This window comes from Emys orbicularis, chromosome 1, assembly GCF_028017835.1.
Source record: "Emys orbicularis isolate rEmyOrb1 chromosome 1, rEmyOrb1.hap1, whole genome shotgun sequence".
Lineage (NCBI taxonomy): Eukaryota > Metazoa > Chordata > Testudines > Emydidae > Emys > Emys orbicularis.
Window position 1 is genome coordinate 107,102,611 of NC_088683.1, and position 21,467 is coordinate 107,124,077.

Below are 21,467 nucleotides of genomic sequence, written 5' to 3' on the forward strand. Positions count from 1 at the left end.
AGTTAGTACTGACCCTTTGTTTTACTGTACTGCACTTTATTTGCAATGGATACGTCTCTCGGTTTGTAAGAGCCTGATCATTTTCTAGCTGTTGCTGAAGTTTCCCTCCCCATCATCCCATTTTCCCTTATTGCAACTGAAATGAATAAAAAGCTAGGGAAAGAATCTTGACACTGTTGTTTCTTTAAATGTTATGTTGCAGGTATGGCCTCGCATGTGCAAGTTTTCTCCCCTCACACCCTTCAGTCAAGTGCCTTCTGTAGTGTGAAGAAACTGAAAGTGGAACCGAGTTCTAACTGGGATATGACTGGGTACGGCACACATAGCAAAGTCTACAGCCAGACCAAGAACGTGCAGTCCTCTCAAGCAGCAGCAGCAGCAGTCAACGCCTCCCTCCAGATTCCCAACCCGAGTATCCCTTACGAACAGACCATCATCTTTCCAGCAAGCACGGGGCACATCGTGGTGACATCTGCCAGCAGCACTTCCGGTGTCGTTGCAGTGTCTGGGCAAGCATTGGGCGGACCTCACAACCTGATGCGTCGAAGCACTGTGAGCCTTCTGGACACCTACCAAAAATGTGGACTTAAGCGCAAGAGTGAGGAAATTGAGAACACAAGCAGTGTGCAGATAATTGAAGAGCATCCACCAATGATTCAGAACAATGCCAGTGGGGCCACGGTAGCCACTGCCACCACATCCACTGCCACATCCAAAAACAGTGGCTCCAACAGTGAAGGGGATTACCAGCTGGTACAACATGAAGTGCTGTGTTCAATGACCAACACGTATGAAGTATTAGAATTTCTTGGCCGGGGAACCTTTGGGCAAGTGGTCAAATGCTGGAAACGTGGCACTAACGAGATTGTAGCTATCAAGATCCTTAAGAACCATCCTTCCTATGCCCGACAAGGTCAGATTGAAGTGAGCATCCTGGCCCGGTTGAGTACGGAAAGTGCAGATGACTACAACTTTGTCCGAGCCTATGAGTGCTTCCAGCACAAAAATCACACTTGCTTGGTCTTTGAAATGTTGGAGCAGAACCTGTATGATTTTCTAAAGCAAAACAAATTCAGCCCTTTGCCCCTTAAGTACATCCGGCCAATCCTCCAGCAGGTAGCAACAGCCTTAATGAAGCTGAAAAGCTTGGGACTGATTCATGCAGATCTCAAGCCAGAGAACATCATGTTGGTAGACCCATCCCGACAACCATACAGGGTCAAGGTCATAGACTTTGGTTCAGCTAGCCACGTGTCTAAGGCTGTGTGTTCAACCTACCTTCAATCCAGATATTACAGGTAAGAGAGTTGTGTCAAATAATGTCAAGGAAGATGACCAAAAAACCTCTATGGTCAGCTGCTTTTTCTTGCCATCTTTTGTGTATGTACTGAATGCTGAATTGTGATGGCTGGACTCTCATGATGAGCTGTATGTTCATTGTCAAAGTGAAAGAAAAGTAATTTAACATCTTGGAGTGATGTGGATTAAAAACCATTGTTAATTTGCAAATAACCTTCAAAAATTGACTGATTAAAAAAGGAGTTTGTCAGTTAAAACTGACAAGATAATTTAGAAAAGCATCCCCCCCCCCACCGCCAATACTCCTGTGTCTGATTCCACAGTGTGAGCCAGATCCTCAGAGTTGTTGAGTTGGTGCATTTCCCTGCAAAGTCAATGCAAGCTACAGCGGTTTGGTTTTAGAAAGTTTTTTTTACCCCAAACAATGAATTAGCATTTTAAATATAAATAACCAGATTTACAGGCTTCTTTGTACAGCTGAAATGATGTACAGTAACTCCTCACTTACCATCCTCCCACTTAACATTGTTTCGAAGTTATGTCGCTGCTTCATTAGGGAACATACTCATTTAAAGTTGTGCAATGCTCCCTTATAACGTCGTTTGGCTGACTTTACAAGGGAGCATTGCACAAGTTCCTCTTCTCCGCCTCCTCCCCCTCCCTTCCTCCCTCCCTCCCTCCCAGCGCTTCCCCCGCCTGTTTGGCGGCGCTTAGGATTTTCTGGGAGGGAGGGAGAGAGGGAGTGAGCGAGCGGAGAAGCTGCCCCTCCCCCCCCCCGGCAGGCAGGGCCAACCGGAACGCAGGGGCTTTAGGGGCTGCAGGGCCCTGGGCTAAGGGGCCCCCGGGGCCCTGGCCTGCAGCTCTAAAGCCCCTTTTGGAATGTGGCCCTGCAAGCACCGGCCGGAGGACTCAGGAGGAGCAGGGGCAGCCGCGCAGCCGGAGAGAAGCGGCGTTTCCCCTTCAAAGCCGGCCGGAGAGAAGCGGCGTTTCCCCTTCAAAGCCGGCCGGAGAGAAGCAGCGCTAAAGCCCCTGCATTCTGGGTGGCTCTGCCTGCCGGGTGGGGAGGGGGCAGCTCCCAGAATCGCAGCTCCCAGAATTGCGGCCATGGGGGCGGTGCTGCGCTGCACAGAGCCACCTGCACACCCCCTTCACCAAACAGGAGCTGCCCCAGATAAGTGCTCAGCACCTCCTGCCTGCCCCAGCCCTGAGCCTCCTCCCGCATCCCCACCCTGAGCGCCCTCCTGCACCCTAACTCCCTCCCAGACCCTGCACCTCCAGTCCTGAGCCCCAGGGGTAAGCCAGGGGCACCTCCCCACCACTGTACAGTACTGTATATAATGCCTTTTGTCTGCCCCAAAAATATTTCCTTGGAACCTAACCCCCTGCATTTACATTAAATCATATGGGAAAATTGGATTCGTTTAACATTGTTTCACTTAAAGTTGCATTTTTCAGGAACATAACTACAACGTTAAGTGAGGAGTTACTATACTTTATAAAAATGATGTGCAACCATATAAAGAAGTTGTCCAAAGCCAACAGTTGCCTTGAAATAGTAGTTTTCCAGGTTGTGGGCCCCATGCAAACCCCATTGGAGTCCACAGTCAGAGTCTCATTGACTGCAGTGGGCTGTGGGTCAGGCCATACCGGAACACATTTTAGTATATAACTTTGTTTTAATGGTAATTTATTTTCAGTGTTTGAAATTTACTCAGTGTGACAGTCTGTACTCTTATGTTCTCACCCCTTTTACAAGACTATGATGAATTTTGTACAGAGTATGCCTTGTGAGGTATCATTTGAAAACTCATGATTTGCTGATCATTATTGTCCTGATAAAATATTTGTGGCAACATTGTATGTAAAGTTATAAAATTCTACTATATAACATTACTGAGATGTTCCAATTTTAGAAAAGCAGGCACAAACCAGTTCCTCAAAGACAAAAGGCAAACTGATGCCTCAGTCAGGTGTCGACAAAATCAAATGGACTATCACCCAGTTAAGAGGAAAAGAAACTGCTGGAAGTTCTCGTCCCCACAGACTTTCTCTCTCTTGAACCGCAGGCTGGAGAATTGAGGGGACACAGCAGTTCATCTGTCCAGATTGTACCCTGGATAATGTCACAGCCAGTAAGAAGGATGAATGAGTATTGTCTATATTTCTGGGTGGGGTTGGGACTGGCATCCTGGCTAAGGTTTATTGATCTCCATTCATTGTGCTTTTTACCCTTTAACCACAGGCAGGTGCTGTCTTAGGGTGAAATTCAGAATTGTGCAAAGGGCACACACAAGGCATATGCACCATTTAAGTTCTACTTAAGTCTGTAATATAGGGCTTTCGTAGTACCTAATCCTTGTGCATAGAGAGGAAAGAGGGTTAGGGCACTAGCCTCACACTTGGGTTAGATGCAATAGCTGTTTCTTATGTAAAAGCAGATTAGTTGCTCCACTTCTAAAGAGGATGTTCATCTTTTACAACAGGAGGGCTTTTCAAACCCCTTTTCCCCCAAATAACTCAGCTTTCAGACATTACAGGCAAAGCCCAGCAGAGCTGGGAGGTGGGGAAGAGTTAATTTTCACAGTAACAGGAATTTTGACAGCTGTAGCACTGCAGCAGCTGATTTTTATCTGTTTGTCCTTTCCTCTGAAGGAGGCCAAAAAAAGAGAAAAAAAGCCAGTTTATACCTCAGAAGAGGCTTACTGAATGAAATATTCCACCTGATGACAGTCCCGTCTTCCAGGGGAGACATGTTTCTGCTATAAATATGCAAAAGCTTTTAGAGTTGCAATTACCTTGCTGGGTGGAAGAAGAAAAAATATAATGATAATACGGGCATTTTGTTGTCGAGTTATCTGCACTGGCGGCCCAGGTCCCGAGCTGAAAGACAGAAGGGACAGCTGTAATGAAATGTGAGATAGAAAACAGAAATGAAAGCAAAAAACGGTTAGTTCTCAGTGACAGTCACAAAGTGTTTTTGTGACAGTCTCAGGGGAAGAAAAAGCTTAATAACATTCTCTTATTATGCTTTGAAATTTTATTCCTGCCCAGACTGAAGCTGCAACTTGTTAGATAATAATTCCTACTCAACTAATTCCTCTCCTGCTTTCCATTCCTGATGTGAGGGGGAAAGGACAGTAGTTCATCAAAAAAAAGTAGTTGGGATGAATTACATCGGCAGGGGGCTGCTGATGAAGCTAAATTCAAATAAAGGGCAAAATTCATATTCTTCTTCCTTATTTTCTTATGGGGGTGGGGAATAGCAGAAAATAAAGGCCTGCTCTAAAGAGAGGAGAGGCATTTTCATGCTGGGGTAAACATCTTGAATAATAAATCCATTTAATTTACGCTTGATTTTCTTGCAAGGGCTATAAAGAAGTGATGGTATGACAAGCCAGGTGCTTGGCTGGCTGGTTCTTGCTCACATGCTCAGGGCCTAACTGTTCGCTATAGGAAAGGAATTCTCCCCCAGGACACATTGGCAGTGACCTCAGGGGTTTTCCGCCTTCCTCTGCAGCATGTGGGTGTGGGTCTCTTGCCAAGATTTTCTGGGTATCTCTCACTTAATCATTTCCCTGCCATTGTGAGGGCCTTGAACATTGGTGCATCTTGGTCCCCCCCATTCTCTGCTAAGGTTGCCAGGTGTCCGATTTTCGACTGGAATGCCCGGTCGAAAAGGAACCCTGGTGGCTCTGGTTGGCACTGCCGACTGGGCCGTTAAAAATCCAGTCGGTGGCGCAGCAGGGGCCCGGGGCTAAGGCAGGCTCCCTGCCTGTCCTAGCTCCACACGGTTCCCCGAAGCGGCCGCCTGTGAGCGCGAGGGCAGCGCACGGAGCCTCCCTGGCCGCCCATGCGCCTAAGGGCCGCAGGGACCTGGTGGCCACTTCCTGGGAGCCTGGTAAGCACTCTCAACCTGGAGTCCCCTCCCGCACCCAAACTTCCTCCTGGATCACACATACCCATACACACCCCAAGCCCCTACCCCAGCTCTGAGCCCCCTCCTGCACTCCAAACCCCTCATCCCTGGCCCCACACCAGAGCCCGCACCCCCAGCCGGAGCTCTCACCCCCTCCTGCACCCCAACCCCCTGCCCCATCCCGGTGAAAGTGAGGGAGGGAGGGAGGAAGGGGGGATGGAGCGAGCAGGGGGAGGGGCCTCGGAGAAGGGCTGAGGCAGGGGCAGGGCAGGAGGTGGGAAAGGAGTGTTCGGTTTTGTGCGATTAGAAAGTTGGCAACCCTATTCTCTGCCTGCAGCACATATTAATCTAGTCTCCTGTGGGCTGTGATACTTTGGTCTCATTTTGGTTGTTGGGTTTAGTGAGCGGGTGCTGGGTGGTGTGGTGGCCTGATATACAGGAGGTCACACTAGATGATCTGGTGGTGCCTTCTGGCCTTAAACTCTATGAATTAAGAATTGGGAAATGTAAGTTGAGTGTCAAGAAAACAGAAAAACCCATTAGACTAAGAATAGTCTTTCCGGGGAAGTGACAGAAGTCCCCTTGCCTGAAACATTTAAAACCAGGCTAGACAAAGCACTAGAGAATAGACTGCAGAGGGCACTCCTGAAGTGGCAGGAGGAAGGACTCAATGACCTAGTAGGTATAATCGGGCCCTAAAAACAGTATAAACAGTCCAGGGACGAGCACCCCAGTGTGAGAGTGATCATCTGATGGTGTAGAGCTGACACAGGGGTTCTTACATCATTCTCTCTCCCTGTGGCAGGTGTAGCCGTGGAAAAGGGGCATGGCTGGAGGAGAGCAGGTATGGCCAGGAAGCCCCTGGGCTACTCTGATACTCAGCTGGTTTTTTGGCCCCTTCAGGCTACTGTAGCACAGCACAGGGGAACTGAACTCTGTAGACCTGCACCAGGATCAGGGGGATGAAAAGACGAGCTTTTTAAAACCAGTTTAGCACATCCCAGAGTCTGGCCCTTACTGGCCCGATCTTCAGCAACAATAGCTCTGACTGAAGTCAGTGGTTGCTGCCTGATGCTCATGACCTTTGAAAATCAGGCCATATGGCTGTAACGTTTCTGATTTGTGTCAAGTATCGGGGGTAGCCGTGTTAGTCTGTAGCCACAAAAACAACAAGGAGTCCGGTGGCACCTTAAAGACTAACAGATTTAATTGGGCATAAGCTTTCGCGGGTAAAAAACCCACTTCTTCAAATATATCTTTTAGCCTTTAAGGTGCCACCGGACTCCTTGTTGTTTCTGATTTGTGTGTTACACTGCCTCCTTTGGACCTCATTTTCTCCTCTTTTCTGTGGGGTCTTTTATAATCACCTGGGATGGGGGCCTCCAAGTTCCCCCTCATCTCACATTTTAACTACTTTTTCCCTTTTCCACTTCACTGTGGTATAACTGTGATTTTCTTTCCAGCTGAGGGGAGTTTCTTGGGACTCTGTTAGCTAAGGACAGTCACAGCTAGTGTTGACAGGCGTCTGGTTATGCCTGGTTGAAAAGGGACCCTGGTGGCGCCAGTCAACACAACTGACCGGGCCGCTAACAATCCTGTTGGCCGCAGCACCAGTCGGGCAGGCAGGCTCCATGCCCAGCTCTGCGTGGCTCCCAAGAAGCGGCCAGCATGTCCCTCCGTCTCCTAGGCGTAGGGGCTGCCAGGGGGACTCCGCACGCTGCCCCTGTCTGCAGGCGCCTCCCCAAGCGCCGGCTCTGCAGCTCCCATTGGCTGGGAACCATGGCCAATGGGAGCTGCAGGGGCGGTGCCTGCAGGCGGGGGCAGCATGCGGAGCCCCCTGGCCGCCCCTCTGCCTAGGAGCCAGAGGGACATGACACCGCTTACCGGGAGCCACTTGAGGTCAGCGCAGCCCGGAGCCCGCACCCCAATCCCCCTCCCATGCCCCAACCCCCTGCCCCAGCTCAGAACCCCCTCCCATACCCAAACTCCCTCCCAGAGCCTGCACCCCACACCCGTTCTGCACCCCAACCTCCTGCCCCAGCTCTAAGCCCCCTCCCGCACCCAAACTCCCTCCCGGAGCCCATACCCCACATACCTTCCCGCACCCCAACCCCCAGCCCAGAGCCCCCTCCCACACTCTGAATTCCTCGGCCCCACCCCCGAGCCCGGAGCCCCCTCTTGTACCCCATACCACTCATCCCCGGCCCCAGACCAGAGTCTGCACCCGCAGCCGGAACTCTCACCCCTCCCATACCCCAATCCTGTGCCCCAGCCTGGTGAAAATGAGCACGTGAGCGAGGGTGGGGGAGAGCGAGTGATGGAGGGAGTGGAGATGGAGGGAACGGGGGCCAGGCCTCAGAGAAGGGGTAGGCAAGGGAGGGGCGTCAGGGGAGGGGCGGGGCAAGGGTGTTCGGTTTTCTGCAATTAGAAAGTTGGCAACCCTAGTCACTGCTCAGGAACATAAGACACTCCCTACTCCCAGAGACTGAGGGCCTGATTCTGTGTTTCTGTGGCACAAGAAAGGGAGGGGTGGGGCAAAGGTGACATTAAACCACCTTTGCGCTCCTGGTATTGTTAGCCCGTCCAAGGCCTGCCTAGTCCTTAGCATAAGTTTAAGTCGCCTCAGGGCTGCTCTGGCTTGTTTTCAGTGGCCCCCTATGGGCTGTATGGCATGGCTGCAATGTAAAAAAATATTGGCCTTGCCTCCTCTCACCCCTGGCACATCCTTACAACATGGGCTGCAGGGGGAATCTTTGTAGGCACAAGCTGTTCAAGGTAATCTGCTGCTCTAGGCAAAACTTCAGTATGCCGCCCTCCTCCTATCCTCTTGTCTGCATGGCGCTGCAGACCGGTCTACGAGGGTGTGAACTGCAGAGTGCTCTAATGTGTGACTCTCTAACTGCCCCATGTAGCCCCTGCCGGTATGAGCTAAAAGGGACCTAGTGCGCGCTAACATCGAGTTTGAAACAGGGCTACATCAGCGGGAACTGTTAGTTTGTGCCAGCAGGGTCTACACGGGGCTGTTAAACTCAGCACAATAGTTCATAGTGCTCTATAATTCACACCCCTATAGACTGGTCTGCAGTGCTGTGTAGACAAGCCCCAAAAGCTGCTTCTCCCAGAAATCTGCCACCCTAGGCAGCTGCCTAGTTTATCTATAGCTAAAGTACCTGCTACGTGTGGGGCTGTTGTGGCACCCCTCAGTGATTTCTCTCCTTTTCTGTCATCCCAGCGGTATAAAGGTGCCAGAGTGCAGCCTCTAGGAATGCAGCCCTCTCTAGCCCTTGCTGTCCCAAATCCGCGTTTCGGTCACAGTAATGCGGAGGGAGCCCGCCTGACAGTGTCAGTGTAAAAGTGTGAATGCTGGGAAGTCATCTTGCCTATGTATTGACTCACATTTAAGCAATGGGAAAGCCCCAGTGTCACTGACACCCCTCAGCTTGCTCCAAGTGAAGTCACTGGCAGAACGACCTTTACTGGGAACAAACTGAGATCTTGAATGAAAAGTGAGGGCTCCTGGCTTGGTTGCTCTTTCAAATCTTAAGGGTTGGGTTTAAATATTTGGTTATGGCTGCTTCTGAAAGAAAGAAAGAAAGAAAGAAAGAAAGAAAGAAAGAAAGAAAGAAAGAAAGAAACCAGAGGCAAGAAGTCCCCTGTCTTTCCCACCCCCAGCCTGTGTGCGGGAAGCTGTATCTAAGCTGCTAACACTACCAGTTCATCAGTATAAGCCCAGACACCTGATGGTTTCATCGCCAAGGAGCAATTACACTTGCATACTTTTTTTTTCTAAATCATTGATCAGCCATTCAGGGACAATCCCACTTAGTTCTAATTTAGTTGTAAGCCTTTTACATTGGCCTTTTCACCCCAGGCAGAGATTTTGTCAGTGTTGTGGTCAGAGATGTCGGTGAAAAGAGGAGTGCGGTGTGGTGAGGAGAAGCCTTTTTTTCTCCCCCACTTCTTCACTGAGATATAAATCATGCCAGTTTCAATCAAACCAATATGCATCCTATATCACTCCTACCCTGCCTGATGCCTAAATGGTAGATAAAATGACACCCGTGGATGTGGCTGGGTGCTGCTTTAACTTTCTAATAGAAATGGTTCCTAACTTGCATCCCAATAACCAGGGGCTCTGTTTTTGCCAAGTATCACAAGCTAAGGAGGTTTGGGTCTGACCAATGAACCTTCAAAGAGAAGGTTAAGTGGTGACTTGATCATAGTCTATAAGTACCTACGCTGGGAACAGAAATATGACCAGAAAAATCTCTGTAGTCTAGCTGACAAAGGTATAACAAGACCCAATGGCTGAAAGCTGAAGCTAGCCAAATTCAGACTAGAAATAAGGTGCAAATTTTTAGCAGTGAGGGTCATTGATCATTGGAACAACTTTTCAAGGGATGTGGTGGATCCTCCATCACTGGACATTTTAAAATCAGGATCTGATGGTTTTCTAAAAGATCTGCTCTAGCTCAAACAGGAATTAGTTCAGGGAAGCCCCATGGCCTATGTTATGCAAGAAGTCAGACTAGCTAATCACCACAGTCCCTCCTGGATTGATAATCTATGAATCTATAAACAGGATATGTTCTAGAAAAACCTAAATTTTGTGGAGAGTGGTGGCCATGGTTCAGTAGGTGTCACTGCTCCATCTGAGTCAGCACTGACTCATTGGTGTTAGGGGTCACTGTACTCGTAGAAGTGCAATCTTTCGGATTACACATAAAACTGAGGTCTTGATTCCAGGCAGTCATTAAATGTCCCACGTTACTTTTCTTATGAATAGGGATGTTCACTCCAGTCAAATTCCAGCTTGGAGAATTACATTCTGCATGCCTAAATTCCCCTGCAGTTTCAATTGGATATGTTCTTCTCCATTTCTTGTCTGCCAAATGGTATTGCTGTGCCTTGCTAAAACAGCTGCTATGTTTCACTGCAGAGGTTGCTATATTTCACTTGTAGGGGAAATAATCACTTTATGAAGTATATATATATAACGCGTAACATGCTTTGCAATAATTTAGGAGGCAGAATACTACAAATGTAAGATTATGATTATCACCTCTGCCCTATAAACAAATAAAAATAACCGGAATGCTTTGTTTTAAAAGCATTTGGAATGTAGTGTAAGTGGCCAGGGCTTTGGATGCTTATGTTGGAGGTAAGTGGGAAATATTGAAATATCCAGGCTGTTGAGAATAATATTTGTGAGCAGCTTGGAAAGATGGTTTCATTGTTGCCATTATTTCAGGTGCTGTAGGGAAATGTATAGATATTGTGTGCAAAGCTTTCCTGCCGTGTCTGGAAATACTAGCAATATGATACTACACGCTTATTGGCTGACAAATTTCTAGACTATTTTAGTGGGTAAATGGCTTTCTGGCTATTTTACACGTTTCTTTTGCCTGAATTTGTTAGATTAGCCAGGTAAACATTGGTATTTGTGATGGCGAGAACTGGATATAGTATTTCCTGACCCTTAGCTCTGTCAAAGCCCCTTATTCCTGTCCTGCCACACCGTGTGCTCCTCTAATCTCCTCAAATGGCAAAGCTAATGCACTTAACTTGCAAAACCTTCTGCAAATCTGGGCTCCGAACACTTCTCTCCAAAAATACCTCAAATTTAGATCTGATGCACCTTCTGTTTTTCCAGTGGTGGGATCCAATAGCTCTCTCCCAGTGCGCTTCAGTCCTTCTCTGCTTTGCCTGTCCTGTGTCTCTGAGGTCCAGACCATCAATTGTGCAAGATTACCTGATGGTTTTGAGAGGATGTTCCCTCTCTCGACTAGAATGAAACCACCAAGCTCATCACTGGTAATTAATCGAAGGTCACAAAGCCTCCCTGAACTGAATTCTAAGTGCACAAACTCACTACCTACAGGGCACTTCCTGCTAAGCTGCCCCTCTCACTGCTGCATCACTGAATTTTCTTTGTGAGCCTTTATTTTCAGGTCCTCGCTTTAAAAAGTGAGAAGCCTGAAGAGCCATTTATCCTGCTCTGAAGGGATTAGGAAGGCCATGGGTTCTGCACCCGTTGGCTAGCTCCATTGGCTCATTTCAGAGCCGGCCAGCCTGCTTTCCTGCTTTTCAGAGCTGGACAGCCTGGACTTTTTAATTTTTGTTGAACTTGTGAGTATGAAGTGAAGGTCAGTCTAAGTTCTTCCATGAAAAGCATTTCCATAATCCCCTTTACCAGCATCTTATTGCAAGCTGATGGACACACTGGCATGCAGATGTGCTCCTAGATACAGGACTGTAAACATCTTCCTTTCCCATCTGTATTGACATGAATGGTCCCCTCATCTTTCCATACTGGTCTCTCACACTCCCTTGTCTCCATCCCAGTGGGTTGGCTGTGATATAAAGGTACTTTGGACTATAGTGTGTAGCAGAGACGATATAGACCAATACTGGATTTTATAAGGGGCAGTGCAAGATTGGAGTTCCTATTCGCAGTTGGTAAAGTCTGGTCTATTTAATTTCTCCTCCCATTTCAGGGATACAAAAATTCCAGGTGACTTTTGGGTGCCACAGTGTTGCAGAACAGCGAGTACATTTTAGAAGACTTGTGGGGTGGAGAGGAAACAAATATCCCATTTAAAACAATTCTGCATCTATACCAGACACGTACCAAAGAGGCTGGAGTTTGGATTTGCTTTTGCAGAACAAAAGCTAAGTTGAGGAAGTTTTGCAAAACCAATACCAGGGTTAGCTGAATCTTGGTTCCATTTTATCTAAACCACCAAAGTTGGGAGGGAAATTGAGGTTCCAGCTTGAAAGCTTTTGGCTTTCTCACAGCTCTTGATGGCCAAGCCAGTATGGCTTTGGTTTTGAAAAACCAAAGCAGGAGTGGTTCTAAACCAGGTTCCATTTTATCTAAATGACCACAGAATGGGGATGAAAAGCCAGTGGAGCTCCCACCCTGCTCTGAACAGAGGTTATGCACTCTGCATATTCTAAATTTACCCTCTTCCTGGGATTTGGTTTTATTGAGAATAACAAAACCTAGACCTCACCCTAAGCTTTCTCTTCAAGCCTGGCTGTCCCTAGGGTTTTCCCTGCAAAACCTCCTCTGTTACACCCCTAGTTCCCTCCACCGAGAGAGAGACACATTCCAGCTCCTCTTTTGTCCTGTTGGAGTTAACAAGCGACCCCTTTCTCTATGACTGAGCAGTAATTACACTGCATCTCTCAGCCTGGGGCAGGCACCTGACATCAGGAGAACTCAAAAAAAGGAGCCTGGTATCCATCCCTATGCAGACTATTAAAGGCTGCCGTTCTGTTCCAGGGAGGTTCAAGAAAGGATTGTTTATGTATTTATTAATTAAATGTATAAAATATGTCCAGTTATGCATATCACAAGATACACAATAATAATAAAACACACTATTTGTGTAGAAGAAAACAGAGGGACACTTCCCAGAACACTGCTGATCCGAACAGAGACACTTCTCATCCAAACATCCCCAACCCAAGCCCCTAAAGCCTGAGGGAAGAGAGCGGTCTTGTGCTTTGCTCTAAAGGTTAATCCATGCTTCTTCCTGAGCCAAAGAAGAAATGAATTCCAGAACTGAGGGCCCTCTACTTAGAATGCTGTATCTAATGGTCCCTAAGGCAATGGATGCACAGAGGTCTTCCAAGGGATACATCAACTCATCTAGATATTTGCCTTGTTTTACAATAGACGACATAAAAAGCACTAGCGAAGTCAGTACAAACTAAAATTTCATACAATGACTTGTTTATACTGCTCTATATACTATACACTGGAATGGAAGTACAATATTTATATTCCAATTGATTTATTTTATATGGTCAAAATGAGAAAGTAAGCACTTTTTCAGTAATAGTGTGCTGTGACACTTCTGTATTTTTATGTCTGATTTTGTAAGCAGGTAGTTTTTAAGTGAAGTGAAACATGGGGGTAGGCAAGACAAATCAGACTCTTGAAAGGGGTACAGTAGTCTGGAAAGGTTGAGAGCCACTGCTCTAGGTGACTAAATCTAGGGCCTCTTAGATAAAACACCCCAGTACATCTCAGCTTCCTGGCAGCTCATGGAGAGAGAGCCAGGCCCCAGACCAGTTACTCTATAGAGTTTGCTCTACAGAGCAAAGTCAAAAGCTTGAATTGTACCAAGAAGCAAACAAGAAGACAGCATAGTGGTTAGAAGACAGGTCTAATATGTTCCCAATGGCTAATACTGCTGTTCAGGTGAGCAGGCTCATTCTACAGTGGCTGTAGATTCCAAACATTGCAATAATCCAAGGAGACACAAAGGCATGGTTCACAGATCCGAGGAAAGGTTGCAGACATCCCATTGCACACACAGGTGAAAAAAGATTTTTGCCACCAAAGTCACCATTAAACGGAGGAGCAACCAGAGACCCAAAAGCACTGTACAGTCTGGGCTTTAGCCCATCTGTTCTCTATATCCTGTATTTTCTGTATTTCTTTCCCAATGTTCTTCGCTGCTAGGGTTATTTGCATTAAAAAGGATGTTTGTTTCTGAACAGTTCATAATTTCCAGCTGGTTATCTCCCTGACCTGAAGTCATAGTCCCTGCACGTTAGGGGCATCACAATCGGTTAATGTGGAAATATACAGAATTTCCAGAGTGACAAACAGAGGTGGATTAAGACTTCAGGTGTGGGAATGAGCAGCAGGAGCAGAGGAATTTCTAAGCAAAGATCCTGTTTTTATGAAAATGGCCATTGTACAAAAGAACAGGAGAAATACAGAAAATAAGAGAAATGCAAATTTGTTTCTAAAAAAAAATGTTTTCCCAAAGCATCAGCAGCTCTTCAAGTGTGTCAGTGATTTGCCATCATAGCAGGTGCAAAGCTTTAAAACAAGCAGTGCCTTCTGAAATATACCTTGCCACAGCTTTCAAATGTATCTGTGTATGTCTCCTTTAAATGGTCCGATGTTTTTGTGGTTCAGGCAGTGGCCTGGTACTAAGAGTTCAATTCCCAGCTCTGACACAGACTGCCCGTGGGAGCTTGGGCAAGTCACTTCATCTCTCTATGCCACAGATTCGCAATTGTAAAATGTTGGATAATAACATTTCCATTCTCCCACCCTTTGTCTGTCTTGTCTACTTAGATTTTAAACTCTCTGGGCAGGAACTTTCTCTTTCTGTGTGTTTGTACAGTGCCTAGCACAATGGGGCCCCAACCCTGGGCAGGACACTACAATTACACAAATAAATGTAGGGATTATTGGGTGATATAGGGAGATTCTGTGCCTGAATCGGGGTGACTAATGCAGCAGCCTCCGGTAATGGTATCATTTCAGCACAGAGGTACTTATCCTGGCAAAGCTACAGGGCCACCTTTGTATTCAGTGGAGTTGCAGAGCCCCAAAATAATTACAGAGTAACATCTTGTCATTATATTATGACATCTGCATCACTGTGATACAGCGCCATATTCTGAGCCGGTGCCAGGAGACATACACAGATACATTTGAAAGCTGTGGCAAGGTATATTTCACACACATTGCAATGTAACATCAGGACATAGCATCACAATTGTTTTGTGCATTGGCATGAGGCAGGGTGAGGATCCACCCTTGTGAATGCCATCTTTGCTGACCGCCAGACCAGGGCAAACACTGTAAACAAAAAACCCCATGCATCCCAGTTTTGAAACAAAGATGCTTCGGCAGTGTCTGCACACCTCTGGTATCCACTTTCCACCGATATCCTAGCAAATGAGTTTCCTGGCAGGAATGATTCCAGATTTTAAGGGCTGTTAAGGAGGAACCACAGAAAGCCAGTGTTGACTATGTAGACAATTTTGCATTGGCAACTTGATTGTAAATTACACTTACCCAGTCAGGGAATAGGACTGTACTGTAGGGTGTCACATCAAATCTAAGCAAGAGCTGACATTTCAAATATCTACAAGTATTATTCGCCAAACCTCATTGGTGAATAATGTCAAACACCACATAATTCGAGGAAAATTGTGATCTGATCAGATAACTTGTGAAAAGAAAAGAAGACAACAGTCAAATAAGCTTTGTTAGTGGTTTGCCCAGCTCCACTTACAGAAACCCAGGAGCCAGAGCACTAAGTGAATTACTCAGTGAATCATTCAGCCAGTGTTGCATCGTAGTGTAATACCTAGCATCCCTGCTTTTGCTGCCAAACTAGTTTTGGTAAAGCTGTGAGGAATGATCAGGATTTCAAGGTTACATTCCCCATACATTAGACTGAGTCACATTCTTTTCTGATATTCTGTCTCTGATATTACCACAAGAACGAGCAAGTCACGGGATTTCCTGCCTTCTGTTTTCTTCTTTCAAGCTCTATAAGCACAGCAAGTCTCTTCCTGGGTTGCAGACTGATAAGGTGATATAAAATTCAAGGTCACTGTGCTATTTACTGTACCAGGGCAGGCCCTGAAATGGCTATAAAGAGTTTGTTTTATTTAGCAGCAGAAATCCAAACCATCCTGTTTCAGCCCTTGGCTGGGGTACTTTACGGTATGGCTACACTACATTGTAAACAGACTCGGACTTGTGGAGTTGGTGTTTCCAAACCCATGCTCAAGCATTCACATTGCATTATAAACCTGGGCTTACAATTGCTAGACCAGGTCTCACAGGCATGCTAACGCGTCCATTCTGCATTACTCAGGCCTTCTGACTGGGATCTGCGGCTTGAGCTGCATCCCCATTGCAAAATGACAGGGCTTGGATCTGAGTCAAAGCGGGACTTAGGCTCCGACCCATGTCCCAGGTTCTGAGTTCTTGCTGATCCAAGTCAGACTGATTTGTATATGGACAGAAGGGAGGCGTGGGCTCAGACCTGAGTCAGAGCTTGGCTTAGTATGCAGCATAGACATACCCTTAGATTAGGGTTACCAACTTCCTGATTGCAGAAAACCAAACACCCTTGCCCCACCCCCTACCCTGTGACTCCGCCCCTTCTGTGAAGCCCCACCCCGTCACTCCAGGCCCCCTCCCTCCATCGCTCGCTGTCCCCCACCCTCGCGCATTTGCTGATTTCCATTGGGCTGGCACAGAGGGTTGGGGTGTGGGAAGGGGTACGGGCTCTGGGTTGGGGTTGCTGGCTCCAAGATGGGGCCAGAAATGTGGGGTTCAGGGTGTGGGAGATGGGCTCTGTCTGGGGCAGGGTGTTGGGGTTTGGGAGGAGGTGCGGGGTGAAGGCTCCAGGAGGGAGTTTGGTGTGGGAGGGGGCTCATGGCTGGGGCCAGGGTGTTGGGCTGCAGGAGGGAGTTCTGGGTGCAGGCTGTGGGCGGCTCCTGGAAGCAGCCGGCATGTGTCTCCAGCTCCTAAGCGGAGGCGCAGACAGGCAGCTCTATGTGCTGCCCCCATCCAAAGGCACTGCCCCTGCAGCTTCCATTGGCCATGGTTCCCAATGGAAAGCTGCAGAGCTGTTGCTCGGGGTGGGGGCAGTGTGCGGAGCCCCTGTGGCTGCCGCTGTGCCTAGGAGCTGGAGGGACATGCCGGCTACTTCCAGGAGCCACAGCTACTTCCAGGAGCTGAGTAGGGAGCCTGCCAGCCCCGTGCCAATCAGACTTTTAATGACCCAGAGCTGCCAAGGTCCCTTTTCGACCGGGCGTTCCGGTTGAAAACTGGACACCTGGCAACAATACCTTAGATTGCTGGTCCCTACTGGTGAGAGGTGTACTGCATGGTAGTAAATATACCCATAACCCTCCAGTGGATTGGGAAGGAACACGTTAAAATACACTGTGAGGTACTTTCCTATTCATTGTCATTTCCAAGTCACAGCACAATTAGCAGGGCCTAAACAGGAGCTGAGGTAGGAGTTAGCTCTAAACTGACATGTGAAAGAACTTGAGTTTGATTTTCTCTCTTGGTCCCTCAGGCCTAGACCCTGAAAAGTATTTAGGTGCCTGACTCTCATTGAAATCAGTGGGAATTAGAGGCCTAAATACCTTTCCATGGCTGGAAGCAGTACCGTTTTCCATCTCCTCCCTGTCAGGTCACTCCTTAAGCATGAAAAAGGGGGAGAAGGGAGAAAGGACTCATTTTCTCAGGCATTGTAACAGGGTGGTGGCAACTGTTCTTTAGGAACAGCAGAGCATGGCAACCCACAAGCACTGCTCCAGGAAGAGGTGGCTGATGAAGGAGAAAGTGCCAATATAACATGTCATTTCATGATTTTGTGTGTCATTTGCCACTTATTTCAACACTTGTGTCAGGTCACTGTGCTCGCTGGCGAATGGCCACCGAGAACCACAATGAGCTGACGAACCATTGGCACTAGATCAGCACCCGAAGTGTGAAAATAAGATTAGTTACTAGGGAGATTTGTCATCCATGCCTATTGAATAAAAAGGCAGCACTAAGGACACCATTTACACAGGACTTCAATGGATGTTTTACCCAAATTGGGATTTGGTACCAAATGTTTAAATACATCAGCCTGTACCTTAAGTGCCCCCTTTCCCCACAACATTGCTCTCAGTAATCAAGAGCTGCGTGTGTTATACAGAGGCAGGTGTATTAGACAGATCAGTTCTTTGATGAGGTCCATGTGAACTACTCCCCAGCACAGTGCATTCGGGAAACTAAATTACACTACCCTTATGATGAAGAGCATTCTGGAGTTGTGGATAGTATCTCCCACCCTATTGCTTAATAGGGGTGTTGCTAGGTAAGTGATTGGAGTTGGTTTATAAAAGGATGCATCAGAACAAGTAGAGGTAAATTACCTGAAGAGACCTTGGTCAATACATATATATAAAAAGAGGGTTAGAGAGTCACACCCTTCAGACTCCATCCAGACTCTGACTTTGGTGCCTAAAGTTTCTGCCTCGGTGCCTGCAAACTATTGCTGCACCTGTGATGCTTTAAATTAGTCCCAGCTGGAGGTAAAGGCAGCTGATTGTCAGGAAGTAGCTAACAGCTGCAGTGTCTTTCTCCAGGTCAAGCTGGAGGAAAAGAATATTCTCTATCAGGTGAGAGTTTCTACCTTGGCTGGGTAATACTTGTCTCTCTGCCTCATTTTAGCTGAGCTGTTAATTGTTTAAATAGGGAAATAAGGACAAAAAGTTTGCTGTTCCCTTTGGGGAAGGGTTGTGAAGAGTGAACTCTGTGGTGCTGTAAAAGAAAAAGGACACAGGTACCCTATGACAAACATTCAGTGCAAAGAGGGAATTAGAAATCGAAGAGGAATGTCTCTAGGGTCCTGGAGGGGGGAGACACTTGGCAAGCAATTTTCCCCCTACTATGTGGCTTCCTGAGAGCCTATCTTCCCTGGGTAAAAAAAGGTGTGGGGAGGAATTTAAGGCCAGATTTTACCACTCTTATTCACTGTGAGTGGTTCCTCACACTGTGAATCATTTCATTGATTTCAGCAGACTTGCTTGTGGATTTACCATAACTCCTGAGTGTGTAGTTGTGCTGCCCCAGGAGCAGATCAGGAACAACTTGAGAGCTAGGCAAAATATTTTTAAGTAAACAGTAAATTTGCTTTAAAAAAAGCAATTTGTGGGGCACTGAAACTATTCATGAATTTGGGTTGAATTTGGCTAATAGTTTTGCCGCTCCTCACACTCCCCCCAAAAATGTGAAAGCATTGAAAAGTTTTGTTTAAACATTTTCAACACAAACTTTCAATATTTCAGTTTGAATCAATATTTGAAGCATTTTGTATGGCCTGCATAACATTTTTTTTTCATCTTGGTGAAGCCCCCCTGAAAAAATTCAGTTTGTGTTTGAAACTGACAATTATTTTTTTCGGATTTTTTTTTTTTTTTATTTAGACATCAAAATGAAAAATCAGCTATTGACTCAGTTCTACTTGGGACTCAGTCACAAATTGGTCCTTGGTCCAGTCATTCTAGGGTAGAAGTAATCTGCATCAGACCCTTACTTGGCACAGCTTTCTGACCCCTTCATGCCAGCTTGGCTATCCTGGCTGGTGTGTTGAGGGTTGAAGTCAATGTTCTGCCACTTCCCATCCCTGTGTGCCCTCCCACCCTCCATCCATTTCCAGGGGAGGGGAAGTAAAAGCTTTCTATGCATTGCTCTGTCCCATAAAACCCTTTACACACCTCAGAGCTGTTTCTCAAAGCAATTTTGTGAGGAGGATAGGAGCGGTCTTGATGTATGAGTATTTACCTGAATCTTACTGAAGCAAACCTGAACCAAAAATTGTATAGTTCAGAGTCAGGTTAGTTCTTTCTCATTTTTCTTCCTTTTCACATGTCTCTGCAATTCCTAGTTCTGAGTGGAAGCAGAAGTTCCAAAGTACAAGAAAGAATTTTTTGTGCTGCTTCAAGCCTGGAGATCAGAGTTCTCAACAGGTTCAGATTAATTTCATATGCATATCCAAAATTTGGAGTGCTCATCAGAACCCAAACTCAGGCAGTTGGCTCACAAGGCAGTTTTTACCTTTGCTAAGTATTTAGAAAATAGAGAGAACTGTGTATGCTCCTGTAATTGATTGTAATGACAGTGCAGGTTTTGAGAACAAAAATCAGTAATGTTCCAGCTAAGTCTGATGGTGGTATTGTAATGAGCTGGCTGCTTGCATTTTAACTCTTAATAATTATGCTTAGTCCATTGACAAGTTTTCTCTTCTTGATATACAAGTTGTGCTTCTGTTAATAACATTTCCACTTCTCTTTCACACACACGATTTTTTAAACTTGAGAAACTGTGACAGACTAGGATTGCCAAGTCTGTAATATTTAAAAACTGGACACTCCATCATGAATGCCAGAACCTCCCCTTCCCTGCTCCTTCCCCCCGAGGACCCGGTCCTGGTTTGCCCCTTCCCCGCTGAGGCCCTGCCTCCCATTTTCTCCTCTTTTCCCCCTCCCTTCCTGCTCACTGCTTTTGTCCTCCCCGTCCCTGCGTGGGTCAGGAGGGACTCGCCTGCAGAGCCGGGGCTGGGAGCTGCAGCCACCTGATGCAGGTAGGAGGTGGCCCTGGATGAGTAGGGGCTGGCGCCTTGTAATGACTCAGTGCCTCCCTGCCTTCCCCACCCACAGTAACCGGACTTTGGGCATCCGGTCAGTAGATCTGACCGGACACCATCAGGTCCCCTTTTCGACTGGACTTTCCGGTTGAAAACCAGACACTTGACAACCCTATGACAGACAAGTGAGGGTGGCCTCTCTTCAATTAGAGGAGCGTAATCAAGGGACAGTCACAGCTATTTATAAACTGTTGCTCCATAAGGAAAAATTACATCTTTGTGTCTCTTCCTCTTGACACAACAATAAACATGAAGAAAACATATGTATAGTTGGGTTCTAAATAACTGTATTTATTAAATATACTATATACAAACATGGCAGGCCTAGCTGCACACATAGTGCTGCTCTGACTGGTTTCTAGCATCTTGTAAATACAGAACACAGTGAGTACCATCAGAGTGCTCACAAACTATTTAAAGTGAGTTTACCCTGTTCCTATTTGCTACAATCTTACGTCTGGCCTACACTAGGGTGGGGGATCGATCTAAGTTACGCAATTTCAATTACGTGAATAACGTAGCTGAAGTCGACGTACTTAGATCGACTTACCACAGTGTTTTCACTATGGTGAATCGACTGCTGTGCTGGAGTACAGGAGTCCACGGGAGAGCGCTCGGGGATTGATTTATCATGTCTAGACTAGATGCGATAAATCGATCCCCGCTGGATTGATCACTTCCTGCCAAAGAAATACCCTTAGAGAAAGTTTATCTGAGTTGAGGCTCTGTGTCTGGGGGGTGAATAGGACTGGAGTGGAGTTGTGTGAATGTATCTGGTGGTGTTTATATATGTGATTGTGAGGATTGGTGTGTACTTCTCAGTGTGAAAACTGTTACGGATGGTCTTTTAATCATGTTTAACAGGGTAAGCATTCAAATTTAAACTAGTTGCTGCTATTTACAACACTGAAGACTATGGACACAGAGGAAACTTCTGGTGGAAAAGGGGAGTATTTGGTCTCTTAGACACAATAAATGAAACTTTTTAAGAACAGTATTTTGACTGCCACTGGGGGACTAAAAAACATGGAATCCTCAATCAAGAGGAAAATGGAGTGTTTCATTTTGAGCGTCACAAATGCTATTAAGAAAGACAGATGAAATCTAAAAGGTAAATGGATACAGTTGAGATTGGCTGATTTTTTCCAAGCTACTACACTAAGATGTGGATGATGAAATATTACAAGTTGATTTCAGCAGGCAAGAGGCTGGGGGGCGAACGCCTCTATTAAAAATAAAAATATTACCCATGAGATATAGTCCCCCTA

At 46.6% G+C, this 21,467-nt stretch overlaps 1 protein-coding gene across 2 annotated transcripts in view; it reads left to right on the plus strand.

The window, feature by feature from the left end:
* HIPK2 (homeodomain interacting protein kinase 2) overlaps positions 1-21,467 on the plus strand; it is a 144,396-nt gene that overhangs the window by 19,949 nt on the left and 102,980 nt on the right. The window contains exon 2 of one of the 2 annotated variants that reach the window (XM_065403194.1): positions 203-1,298. In XM_065403194.1, coding sequence (XP_065259266.1) covers positions 203-1,298 — 1,096 coding nt within the window. Of the gene's footprint in view, positions 1-202; positions 1,299-21,467 lie in introns of those variants that run through there. The other variant, XM_065403203.1, reaches the window with a different exon arrangement.